The 13,513-nt window shown below is 44.2% G+C and overlaps 1 protein-coding gene across 2 annotated transcripts in view; it reads left to right on the top strand.

Moving 5' to 3' along the window:
- Window positions 1-1,035: 1,035 nt before the first annotated feature.
- xylb (xylulokinase homolog (H. influenzae)) overlaps window positions 1,036-13,513 on the top strand; it is a 37,877-nt gene continuing 25,399 nt past the window's right edge. For both annotated transcript variants that reach the window (XM_083678058.1, XM_083678059.1), the window contains exons 1-13: window positions 1,036-1,097; window positions 1,715-1,797; window positions 2,015-2,084; window positions 2,268-2,348; window positions 2,793-2,879; window positions 3,656-3,784; window positions 3,956-4,021; window positions 4,233-4,305; window positions 5,284-5,402; window positions 5,613-5,694; window positions 10,676-10,716; window positions 11,225-11,340; window positions 12,375-12,490. In XM_083678058.1, the coding sequence (XP_083534184.1) occupies window positions 1,044-1,097; window positions 1,715-1,797; window positions 2,015-2,084; window positions 2,268-2,348; window positions 2,793-2,879; window positions 3,656-3,784; window positions 3,956-4,021; window positions 4,233-4,305; window positions 5,284-5,402; window positions 5,613-5,694; window positions 10,676-10,716; window positions 11,225-11,340; window positions 12,375-12,490 (1,117 nt within the window). In that variant the 5' untranslated portion in view covers window positions 1,036-1,043. The remainder of the gene's footprint in view (window positions 1,098-1,714; window positions 1,798-2,014; window positions 2,085-2,267; window positions 2,349-2,792; window positions 2,880-3,655; window positions 3,785-3,955; window positions 4,022-4,232; window positions 4,306-5,283; window positions 5,403-5,612; window positions 5,695-10,675; window positions 10,717-11,224; window positions 11,341-12,374; window positions 12,491-13,513) is intronic.

Below are 13,513 nucleotides of genomic sequence, written 5' to 3'. Positions count from 1 at the left end.
CTAATTTAGATTGTATTTTTATGAATCAAAGTCACAACACAGACAATTATAAGCATGCAGAATATCCCACTGTAACCTATACGTCTCTGAGTTGGTGTGTGTACAGTCGACTACAATGTGGCATAACGTTTGAGTAATGTGCAAACAGTGAGGACAAATGAAGGTTGCCCTTTTCTCACCCACAGCATACAGAGTTTAATTGAAAAACAAACAAACATAATATTGTGTGATACTTGGCACGACATGATTAAGCAAACATGTGCGACATGGATAGGGCAACTGTACATATGGTATTTTCTTCGTAAACCTAATGTAGGGTCACATAATGATACATTAGAACAATTAATGTAAAATAATAAACACGCAATTGCTGGTTGGGCACACATATCCTTTGTTGACACAGCAGTGTTGTTGAAGTAGTGGGTAGAGTCCTACCTCTCTAGGGATGGGTGACATCATGTACACACACACACACACACACACACACACACACACACACACACACACACACACACACACACACAGTAAAACACCCCACAGGGAGTTCTCTGTCCTGAATGGCACATAGCATGTTACTTCTCAGGCCCTGGAGCTGCTTTCAGGATTAGTTGATGCAAAATGGAACCATGTAGCAGAGAGCCCAGAGTTGAGTGGTATGAGATGATTTAGTGAATTCATGTGACACACTCCCGCTTCCTTGAATTGTTAGAGGAGAGCTATGAATTTCCTCTTGCTGAAAAATGAGAAAGCAGTGACAGTCTGTCTCTCTCTCTCTCTTTCTCTCCCCGTTTGTGTGTGTGTGTGTGTGTGTGTGTGTATGTGTGTGTGTGTGTGTGTGTGTGTGTGTGTGTGTGTGTGTGTGTGCGTGCGCCGTGCGTGCGTGTGTGTGTGTCTGTGTGTGCGTGCGTGTGTCAACAGCCTGTCTATTACAATTGGAAGTTGAGGATTATGCATTTTTTTGAGTACGGCCCCTTTAAGCATTTAGGTTTTGCTCAGAAAAAGACAGCGGTGCAGTTCATTCTTCTAGACGTGTGCAGTCTGTGATGGCTCGATCTCCAGATTCACTTTACCTAGGGTTTGATTTCAGCACTCAACAGGTATGTCCATATTAATGCAGAGCTAGGTGACGGCGTGTGTGTAGCCTACAGTAGGCTACGTACGCACGGCGTAATTACACCGCATGACCGCATCCGTACAGACATTTACGGAAGAGTCGGTGTTGTGTTCAGTCTGTTTGGTCTGTTTCGTCTCTTCAGGTTTTCAGTTGAGATCATTTAAATGATTAATGTCACTGACATTTACACTACAATGAACAGTTAAATCGCCTCCATAAAGAGACTTTAACACAGTGTTTCTATGATATTCATATTTTCTCAATTCCCCCCCCCCCCCCCCCCTAAGCGGACTTCGGACTACATTAGCCAGGGGAGGCTAGTGGAGGTAGAAGTCGGAGGACGGGCTCACTGTAATACATGGAAGGGAGACGGGAATGTTATCAAACACACGTTTATGATGCCGTTGCCGATTCCGTTCCATGCATTACAGTGAGCCTGTCCTCCGATTTCTACCTCCACCAGCCTCCACTGATACTAGCCTAGGTCTGGTCGTTAGCCCCCTTTAGGTCATTTCTCAATATAAGCCGAATGCAAAGCTATACATTCATGCGGTCTTCCACGTGCTCTCAACTACCGTCACAGAGTCTTTGTGTGTTCAGCTGAAGGTGGTGGCTGTTGACGGGAGTCTGAATGTGGTCCACCAGAACAATGTGCAGTTTGACAGTGAACTGCCTGAATTCAGGTAGGCTATCAGAGAAATCAACAGAAAACCTATGACCTATGAAAAAAACCCTAACCCTAACGCAAGGAAAAAGTGTATTTAAGATAATCCAGTCTTGATGTCATACTGCATTGTATGTATGTATGTATGGGGAAAATACTGACACACGTTTATTTAAGTCAATGAACCTTTTTTTTCTGCCACCTAAAACGTTCACCTTCCCCTTCCTCTCCCCCAGGACCCAGGGAGGGGTTCATATCCACAGTGACAGACTGACGGTCACCTCCCCAGTGCTGATGTGGGTGAAGGTACAGTAGTCATGAATACTTCTCTGCTGAGCACCCTCTCCAACCATTACAGCTGAAGTATTAACTCAGCCATGCTATTGCCCTGACCTAGTAGCCAACTGACAGCAAGTGGTGTGTGACAAATGTGTGACAAAACAGTTGTCTGAAGTCCTTTAATTGGTGACTGTGTGAATCTGTCCTCAGGCGCTGGACCTGATCCTTGACAAGATGAAGAGGGCAGGGTTTGACTTCTCCCGTGTGAGGGCTCTATCGGGGAGTGGCCAGGTTTGTGGCGGGAATCTGGGAGTCGAGTTATAACACCACTCCAAACATTGTGCATTCCAGGCAACTGTGAATTCTTTTTTTTTTTAAATATGTTTTTAGGGTGTTTCTGCTTTATTGGGATAGAGACAGTAGAGATTGACAGGAAGGATGGGAGAGAGAGAGAGAGAGGAGGGATGACATGCAGGATATGTCGAGGATCGGAATCGAAACCAGGAACCTTGCGATTACGTGGTGAGCGCATTAGTGTGCTACGCCACTAAGCGCCCCCCCGTCCTACCTGAATTCTGATTCTGATTCCAAATAAAAGAATTCCGATTCTGATTCCGATTCAAATAGTCATCCTCGGATGAACCCTACAATGACGTTATGTCCTCATCTATTCTCTTCTATTCAACACAGTCAGACAACTGTGTTGTGTTTCAACTCGTCCCTTTTTTATTGCAGCAACATGGCAGTGTGTACTGGAGAAAAGGGGCGATTCAGGCTCTCAGGCACCTGGACCCCGGGACCAGCTTACATGAGCTCCTGCAGGTGAGGCTGCCTGCTTCTGTCCCAGGGCAGCTGAGTGGAGGACGTTTGCCAACTAATCATCCCCAGCTCCCAACTGGCTCATTCATGTTTTCAGTCAATGTTCCAAAAAACAAACGTTTGCTAGCGACATACGAGAAGAAATGTTCCAGTTGTATTCGATAGTAAACAGTTTTCACCAGAAAAAGGTAGTTTTATTTGGTCATATGATTGAAACACACAAACATACACCACTTGAACAGAAACATAATGACCCGTGTGTCTCAGATGGAGACACAACAAGTGGGCAAGATCCTGTTCAGAGTTAATACATAACCCTGTGTAGGTGGACAAACCCCATTGGACACAGGCTGACATAGAATAGCACTGTGTGACATATAGATCAATGTTTGTTCTTTGATCGTACTAACCCTAACCCTAACCCTAACACAAACCCAACCGTCAGAGTTACTCTGTCAGTAAACAGAGGGGCCTCTTTCAGCTGAGTCAGATGGCAAGTTTTAAAGGACCATATTATTTGTTGGTCTCAAAGTTTGTCTCGCCCTTGAATGTCATAATGGATATGTCACCATAGATAAAATGGCATTGTGATATCCTGTTACATAGAGCTTTAGTAACTGCATCATCATTTCGGTTGCACAGTGTATCACCTGTCATAACAAAACTAGCTGAACTTAATTACAATGCAATTCTAATGCAAATACTAAAGCACTATATAACACCATAGAAATAACAGTGTTTTGGTACCATAATAGATAGACTGTGTTTTGTGCTAACAGGGTAGCTTTGCGGTGGCAGACAGCCCAGTGTGGATGGACTCCAGCACAACAGAGCAGTGTCAGTACCTGGAGGCAGCAATAGGGGGCGCTCAGAAGGTGGCGGACATCACTGGCTCACGGGCCTATGAGGTGAGGACTGAATGGAAAGAGGTGAACAATCAGCTTAGTCTGTTGAAAGTGGAAAATAAATGTGTGTGTGTCAGTGTGGTGTGGACACAGTTAATGATACTCCAATAACTTATTGGTCAAACAATGTTTACTGAAGGTGTTGGCCTTTCCTTTTTCAACTTCCCCTTTCAGCGTTTTACTGGAAATCAGATCGCCAAGATTCACAAGGCCAACCCAGAACAGTACCAGGATACTGAGGTGAAATATGGCTTGACCATATCTAAGTACTAAATACACAGAATAGTAGAAAAGCTCTGCAGAAAATCTCTGATAATGCAGTGAAATGAAAAAGTTTGTAGTAGATGGATGATAATTGAATAGGTATGAAGCATCAATATAACTGAATTAGATGAAATATCACTGACTCTGTGATGTTGATGTTATCTCTCCTCTTCAATGTTTGTTCCAGAGAATCTCATTGGTCAGTAGCTTTGCTGCATCTCTCTTCCTGGGAAGCTACGCTGCTATTGATTACAGTGATGGTGAGTTCTCATTGGTCAGTAGCTTTGTAGTGATGGTGAGTTCTCATTGGTCAGTAGCTTTGTAGTGATGGTGAGTTCTCATTGGTCAGTAGCTTTGTAGTGATGGTGAGTTTTCATTGGTCAGTAGCTTTGTAGTGATGGTGAGTTCTCATTGGTCAGTAGCTTTGTAGTGATGGTGAGTTCTCATTGGTCAGTAGCTTTGTAGTGATGGTAAGTTCTCATTGGTCAGTAGCTTTGTAGTGATGGTGAGTTCTCATTGGTCAGTAGGTTTGTAGTGATGGTGAGTTCTCATCGTGATAGATACATGAACAAGAGAATAGTTGTATTTTTAAAGTCCCCACATGTTACATTCAAAGTACTGGTGTTTATTATCCATGACAATTGTAAACGATCAGGTGCTGGAATGTAGTGTTGCTATTGAGTACAACTGCATAGTGTTTCAGCAGAAGAGCTGAAGAGCTGAAGAGCTGAAGAGCTGAAGAGCTCCACATTCACCATTCAGAAGAGCTCCACATTCACCATTCAGAACTGATGAGTTGGAAATGCCTTGTTTACTACAGGAGGAGAATGCGGTGCAATCTGTGTGTGACTTGTTCAATCACCTCAATGGAGCCAACAATTGCATCTTTCTGTGTCGCTTCAATAAGCACAACTCCTACATTACCAATGGCATATATACTGTATATATATATATATATATATATATATTAGACACAGTTTACCTTATTCTCCTACACAATGATACATGGGGTATACACACTGTGGGAGAAATAGACCAAGGAGCTCAGATTATGTACGACTGTATATAGTCATTTATGAATTATGTGTGACCAACTGGGTGTTCTACCTGCCACAAAACTGTTTTCCTTTACTGAGCTCAAGCCCAGCTAAAGCCTATAGGTATCATGTTATCCTGTATGAAGCCAAAGGCACATTTCCAGTAACTATTTTCTAATTATAATTCTAACTTGGGTCTAGGTTCGGGGATGAACCTGATGGACATCTCCACCAGACAGTGGTCCCAGCCCTGTCTGAGTGCTTCTGCTCCTCACCTAGAAAGCCTGCTTGGAGCTCTGGAACCTTCAGCAGCTGTCCTGGTAGGATGGGCTCATAGTATTTCTCCTGCCCTGAGTTTCTAAGAGACAATGGAAATTAACAAAAAAAAAATGTAGGAGTTTAGATTTTTTTTTTTTTTAAAGAATAATAACTTGTCTTTGAATTCTGTGAATGATAATAACAGTTTCTCTTTGATGTGCTGACCTGTGCACTATAAAGATGATCTTATCTGCTCTCTCTGATCTCCTCAGGGTCATGTCTCCTCCTACTATGTCAGTCGCTATGGTTTCCCTGACGACTGCAGCGTGGTGGCGTTCACAGGTGACAACCCAGGTAAAGTCTTTGTCACACTGGGTTGGCTTCTCTCTTTGCCAGGCTGTTGGGTAGACCTGTCATTCTACCATGTGACCACTGGGTGGCAGTAGTGATTCATGACTGGGTTGATTATCGATACTGGTTGTGTGTAGGTCCCATTGAGAACATTGGTCACATGACAACACCCTCTTATATATGAACCCGATGAACACGGAGCTGGGCTTTATCTCAACAGTTTTAACTGGCTTCCTCTCCTCCTTTTATTCCGTCCGTCTGCACTGACCTGGAAGAACAGGCTGGGTGAACACAAATTCCCACTGGCCTCCATGTTGCCTTCTTCACACCTGTCCCCTGTTCTCAGATGGGTGCGGATGAAGGAGAGGAGAGGAGAAGAGGAGAGGAAGCCACATTAGAGTATTGAGATTGAGCCCTGGCCTCTGGCCAGCCAGTGCTGGCTAACAGCAGACAGTGGCCCTGCCTGCCTGTGTGCCGGGCAGAGAGACGCTCGCCGTGTTTCAGTGGAAGCCTCCAGCGCCCAGCTGAGCGTGAACACGGCGTGACCCTGACATGGGCTCTGCTCAGCAGCCTCATCTGCATAAAAGGCTCTTTATGGCCAATAAAAACACAGGCGACGCCCATATCGCGGGTGTGAGTCGCAGTGGGCCGAGCCGGGTTCTTCTTCGCTGCTCTCGGGCTGAACAGCCAAACAAAAGCTGACAGACTGCTTCATCCTGTTGTCTAATGGAGCTGATAGAACGGTTCTCCCAGGGCGGATGTACTAAAGAGAAGCATGATGCATAAAGGGTTGATTTGTGTATGATAGAATTGGAGATTGGATCATTTCATACACATTATTTGTTTGTGGATATAATTGGCAATACCTGTTACACTTCACATTAAGTTACTCTTATACATGTTTAGGGGAGCTGCATCCAGGATTGATAGTGGGCCGTAAAAGTCCTCTACAACAGGGCCGGCTTTATATAATATAGCCTGCTATATTAGGGTGGGCTGGTAGAAATAATAGGTGGGCAATTTGGGCGGTAGGCAGCCTAGAGGTTAGAGAAGTGGACTAGTAGCCCGAAGGTGTATGTACAGTATATCAGTCATATATCCATGTCTTTATTTCTTTTTATCCATCCATCTATCCATCCATCCATCCATCCATCCATCCATCCATCCATCCATCTACAACACCAGTCTCCTGTTTCCCTTGGCAAACATTCTAACAAACTCATCCATGTCTAAGGTATTTGTTATTGATTTCTCATGGGCCAAGATCGCAAAATTCCTCTTTCTTTCATGTAACATAGTGTGTTGATAGGGGGTTAGGACTCGTGACAGTTTGGAGAAGGAACTCTCACATAACGCTGAAGACACACCAATTACCAGGGCTGTTACATACAATGTATTCAACACAGGAAAAGCTTCCTTATACTCCTGCAGGTGTTTACACACACTGGACAGGTCTGTTTCATTTGGACACTTGTTGACCAACATTGGTTTTGCAACAAGAATTTCATTTTTCAGACTCACATCGTCTGCTGCAGTGCCAGCAAGCACATGCAGAGGGCGCAACAAGGTGGAATCTAGAAATACACTAGATTTGGGTACAAGACTGAATATGTCTGTCATTAGGTCTGCAGTCTTCTTGGAAAATATGTTTTCCATTTCTGAAATGGCCCTGTTAAGGTTGTTGAGCAGGGATCTTTTCAGAGACTGACAGGGGGTGATGGTGGGATCAGCAGAATCTGTATGACCCACAGTTGAGAGCACAACACTTTCACCAAGGTGTTTACTCAATGTTCTCCTTCTCTTTGAAGGATGTGAATCATCCCCAGCAGGTGCCTGAGAAAGCTCTGTCCAGCAATCATCTTTAGGGATGTCTTTTAAGGACTCCAGTGATGCACCAACAACCTCACAAGCAGTGCACACATCCACAGACTGAGACTGTAGAATTGCATTCGCTGGTTTCAAGACAACAAGCAACGGCACTAGAAATTTGTCAACCTCAAAGAAATGATACCTCTTAATTTGAATTAACAGGTCCGATCCCTCAGTGCACAAATCAACTGTGGCATCATCATCCTCTGAGATCTCTGACAGGATAGTGAGAAGACTGCCTTCATTCTCAACAATGCAGCTTGTCACATCATGATGGCTTGTCCAGTGAATTTCAAGCAGTCCTTTGAGACAAGGATACTTTTCTGACACACAGTGGTGACGGAAGAAGTTATACAGGGAACTAGAGAGGTCGAAAAACCTTTTGGCACATGGCTCACCCTGCATGGCATGCACAACCACTAAGTGTAACTGGTGGTTATAACAATGAATATATGGAATATATCTAGCAAGCTTCTTTTGAGGCAATGCTTGCACACCACCTCGTACTCCACTCATCACCGATGCACCATCATAACACTGGCTAACTATGTTGTCAGCACTGTAGCCAGCATCAGAAAGACGTCTCAATATTTCAGTGGACATGTTCAGCATCAAGTTGATGCATTTCAAGCAACCCAATCAGATGCTCCTCTGGCATGGAATTACATACAAACCGAATCATTATGGACACATTCTCAATATTACACCTGTCCCTAGTCCCATCACTTTTCATGCAAAACCCTGCAGAGTCAGCGTTTGCATACCTTTTCCTGAGACCCATGTTTGCCAGTGTTTCAATTATCTCGTTATTGCTTATAGGCTTAAGAAAACGATACATCGTACAGCAAGTGTTGTAAGTCGCTTTGGATAAAGTAAACGAATGGAATGTAATGTAGGTCAAACTATGAGCTTTCACTAGCAGCACAGCATTCACAAACTGAGAGAATGGGTAAACTTTCTAGAAAAGTCACCGTAATTATATCTTTAAAAAGATGTGGTATCTCTGTCTCTCTGTCTCTCTGTCTCTTTGTCTCTCTCTCTCTCTGTCTCTGTCTCTTTCTCTCTCTTTCTCCCCTCTCTCTCTCTCTCTCTCTCTGTCTCTATCTTTCTCTCTCTCTCTGTCTCTCTCTCTCTCTTTCTCTCTCTCTCTCTCTGTCTCTTTCTCTCTCTCTGTCTCTTTCTCCCCTCTCTCTCTCTCTCTCTGTCTCTTTCTCCCCTCTCTCTCTCTCTCTCTCTCTCTGTCTCTATCTTTCTCTCTCTCTCTGTCTCTCTCTCCCTCTCTCTCTCTCTCTCTCTCTCTGTCTCTTTCTCCCCTCTCTCTCTCTCTCTGTCTCTTTCTCTCTCTCTCTCTCTCTCTCTCTCTCTGTCTCTATCTTTCTCTCTCTCTCTGTCTCTCTCTCTCTCTTTCTCTCTCTCTCTCTCTGTCTCTTTCTCTCTCTCTGTCTCTTTCTCCCCTCTCTCTCTCTCTCTCTGTCTCTTTCTCCCCTCTCTCTCTCTCTCTTTCTCTCTCTCTCTCTCTATCTGTCTCTTTCTCTCTGTCTCTTTCTCCTCTCTCTCTCTTTAGTGTGTGGGGCAATAGTAATCACCGATTGATGGGGAACTATTCTCTGCTGCTGGGAGCGGGACTCTGGGTAGGGGTGCTGGGAGCGGGACTCTGGGTAGGGGTGCTGGGAGCGGGACTCTGGGTAGGGGTGCTGGGAGCGGGACTCTGGGTAGGGGTGCGGCAGACACAGATCATTCTCTGCTGCTGGGAGCGGGACTCTGGGTAGGGGTGCTGGGAGCGGGACTCTGGGTAGGGGTGCTGGGAGCGGGACTCTGGGTAGGGGTGCTGGGAGCGGGACTCTGGGTAGGGGTCCGGCAGACACAGATCATTCTCTGCTGCTGGGAGCGGGACTGGGTAGGGGTGCGGCAGACACAGATCATCCTCCTCCGTCTGTCCTTCTCCCTTCATCGAATAAATTTGAGTTGATGCAAATGGAACTGCTGATGGAAGTTCGCTAGTCGCTAAATCTGGCGCAAAGCATCTCCTCTCTCTTGGATGACTGTTTTTGTACGCGATCCCTGACAGAAATAAGCGTGATAAACACGTAACATTAAGGACACTGACTTGTTCCAATCCATACGTGAGTTAGAGCAGGTTATGCGTCTGAGTGTGTGATTTGTCACGAGCAGTGGGACCGTGTGTGTGCAATCAGCACCTGATGCTCTAATCCAAATGTGAGCATGATTTGACTATTAAGGAAGGCATATGGAACGTATGAAATATGCCACCTTATGAAAAAGGGTGTGAGTTATCAATATATTTATAGGACTGCATTCCCATAAATCTTCGCAGCGTAACATTTTTTAAGGTGGTGACAGACATGAAATTAGAAACTGATTCCAGAGCTTGGGACTTGCATCGTGGTGAAGAATTGGAATAAGGGTTGTCCTGGAACCATTTTTCTCAGGCTTGTTGTGGTTTCGGCAGTCTGAGTACGTATCCCTGACATGGAAAGACTGATTTAGCTCTTTCTGCAAGGTCACCAGAAAATGAAAAAAAAACAGAGTGGGAGGATTAAATCTTGCCCTCCAAAACCCCCAAATGAAAACATGTAAAGGATGCTCCCAGAAACGTCAACACAATGACAAACTGTTAGGATGCGTTGGATAAACAGCAGTGCTGGGTTGTCCTGCATCCCGGTATGGTTCCGTCTGAACATTGTTTGTGGAACGCGTTGGAACAGACTAGAACACATAGACATCAGAGGATCAATGTAGCGCCTCATGCACCGTGACAAAGTAGATGTATGAGTTTCAACAGTATGTGGAAACACACACACACACACACACACACACAACACCGCACGCATGCACAGCACACCGCACACCGCACGCACGCACGCACGCACACACACACACACACGCACACACACGCACACACGCACGCACACACACACACACACACACACACACACACACACACACACACACACACACACACACACCTCATTGTGAACTACCCAGGTAAGATGAAGTGAGATTTCTCTGTGGCTGTCAATCTTACATTGACCGGCTCCAGGTCTGAATGGTGAGAAGAACATGAATATGAAGTGGATGTTCTTTCCTTCTCCAGGATCCCTGGCCGGGATGAGGCTGCAGGAGGGAGACGTAGCAGTAAGTCTCTCCACCGCCTGCACCAGTGCTAGGTATCAAAGCAGAGCTGACTTTAGGAAGAAGGGCTCCCATGGAGACGGTTTGTGCTCCATCCACACCGTTCTCATGTGATGAGCAACCTGAGCAGAGACATTAAATCATGTCTCATGTCATTAAATCATGCATGCTAGATGTCTGCAGTCAAACAGCGGGCAGAACTATCACGCTGCTCCCATCATAATCAGATGCAACACTTCCTGGAATAAATGCATTAATTGAGTTACAGCTGTTCCTTTGATCTTGTTATAAAGACGGATCAAACATTCTCTAAACGTGCTCTCTGACGACTGAACCAACCACCACTCCAACCAGTACAATCAGCTATCGTTCTGAAACAAAACTGGGTCCATAGGATTTGTTTTCTTTCAAATACTTGATTTAGCTTGCTTGGTGCACTGGGTGTTCGGGTGTTGTTCTCTGGGTGTGATTCCATGGGGTTTCATTGGCCCTTGTTGTCCCTTGTCTCCAGGTGAGTCTTGGTACCAGTGATACAGTCTTCCTCTGGATCAAAGACCCTTGTCCCACTGTCGAGGGACACATCTTCTGTAATCCCGTTGACCACCTCTCCTACATGGCTCTCATATGGTAAACACACCTTCTCTCTATCTCCGGTATGGCATGATACAGTCAGGCAAGGTTCTTTCCCCTGTATGGGTGAATCTTAAAGACTGATTTGTAATGTACTGTAATGGATAAGGAGAACTAACCTGATGAAGCAGATTGTAGTAGTTTGTTCCACATGTTTGTTGATTTGCACAATATGGAATTAAAATCACCGTCTGATGTTAACCAGCTACGCCACCGAAAAGCTAGTAATTCGATGGCCTGGGTGGGTATTTCAACTTGAGGAGTGACTTTAACATCTCAACTTAAACTCACGACACCACAGCAACCCCAGCTGTTGAGCTGAGCTCACCTGCAAATCTGTGTCACGGCAACAATGGAACAGGTGTCACACTGCTGCAGACAGTACTGCTTCCTCACACCGGGCTCACACAAGTCTCCAACCTGCGTCTTATTTCCAACACACATAACTGTCACTGAAATACCTGATGTTAACCAGCTGTGCCACCAAAAAGCAATTAATTTGATGGCACGGATGGGGGGTATTTCAACTTGAGGAGTGAGTGATTATTAAACCATTATTTATGCAGGGATGTCCCACTGAGACCAAGGTCTCTGTTTCAGTGCACTGCTTACATTAATATACATTACATTACAATGATATTGCATGACATTAGTCTACCAAAAAAGTACATTACATTAAATGACAATACATTTGCCTACATTATAAACAATTGCACACAATTGACACAATATAATCAATCAAGACACGTACGCTCCTCAGATGACAGATCCTTTATCAAGGTCCTAAACAAGATCTTAAACAACATCATCTTGTCTGAGTACGCTTTGAAGGTTATTCCAGGTATTCGGGGCACAAAAACTAAAGGCTGATTAACCCAGCTCAGATGAAACATGCAGAACTTTAAGGGTTAGAATGGGAGTTTTAAAAGAACTGCTTTATAAAGAAATAAAAACCCTTGATAGGTAATTTGTGTGTGCGTGCGTGTGTGTTATAGTGACGTGTGTGTGTGTGTGTGTGTGTGTGTCTCCAGCTTCAAAAACGGCTCCCTGACCAGAGAGAGGATCAGAAACGAGTGTACTGCAGGCTCCTGGGAAGGCTTCTCCTCTGCCCTGAGGGCGACACCACTGGGGAACCATGGCAACATAGGTACTCTTACATCTACATACATGTATGTTGTATATGTTAAATATAGTGCCCTGCCTAAGTAATGGGACGGTGAAACGTTTTTTTCTTCTTTTGGCTCTCCACTCCAAAGGTTTGAATTTAAATCAAACAATTCCTATGAGGTTAAAGTAGAGATTGTCAGCTGGCCTTTAATGTTGTTTGTGTACATATTGGTTTCACCATTCAAATATTCCAAGACATTTTAAGCATAGTTCCCCTGTTTTAGTGTACTGTAGAGCTGAATGCTTCACTGTCCCATTACTTATGCAGGGCACTGTATATATATACAGTCATGAGAAAAAATTAGGACACCCTATGAAAACCTTTGTCTTCTTCAACATATTCAAACATATGGACATTTGATATTCATTTGAACAATATTGAAAAATTGAGGTAATATAACTAAACAAATACAACTGAAACAAATTATTTAAAAAATGATTGGTAAAATGTAATTAATAGAAATGCAATCTTCTTGTGAGGAAAAAGTTAGGACACCCCCACATTTAGTTCCACTTAAAATGCCTAAAATTATAATAAAGAGCACCACATCAGGTGCAAATGATTAGAACATCGTTACAGAGGATTTTGGAGGAGCCTGTCCTATTTAAGCCTCAGATATTTAGTTTGGTTTGCTCTTGATTGTTGAAGTGAGTTGCATCACCATGGCGAGATCAAAAGAGCTCTCTGAGGCCTTCAGAAGAAAAATTGTAGATGCATATGAGTCTGGGAAGGGATATAAAAAGATCTCCAAACTATTCGAAATTGGCCATTCCACTGTCCGGAAAATAATTTACAAGTGGAGAACATTTAAAACCACCACCAACATGGCCAGGTCAGGCCGCCCAAGCAAGTTCAGCCTAAGAGCTGACCGAAAGATGCTTAAAGAAGTCTCCAACAATCCCAGAATGTCATCACGAGACCTACAGGTATCTCTTGCCACAATTGATGTCAAAGTACATGCATCCACCATAAGAAAGAGACTGAACAAGTTTGCATTACATG

Source organism: Argentina silus (assembly GCF_951799395.1).
Source record: "Argentina silus genome assembly, chromosome: 1".
Classification (NCBI taxonomy): Eukaryota; Metazoa; Chordata; class Actinopteri; order Argentiniformes; family Argentinidae; genus Argentina; species Argentina silus.
The sequence above is the reverse complement of the archived record's forward strand: the minus strand, read 5'-3'. Positions and strand labels throughout refer to the sequence as shown.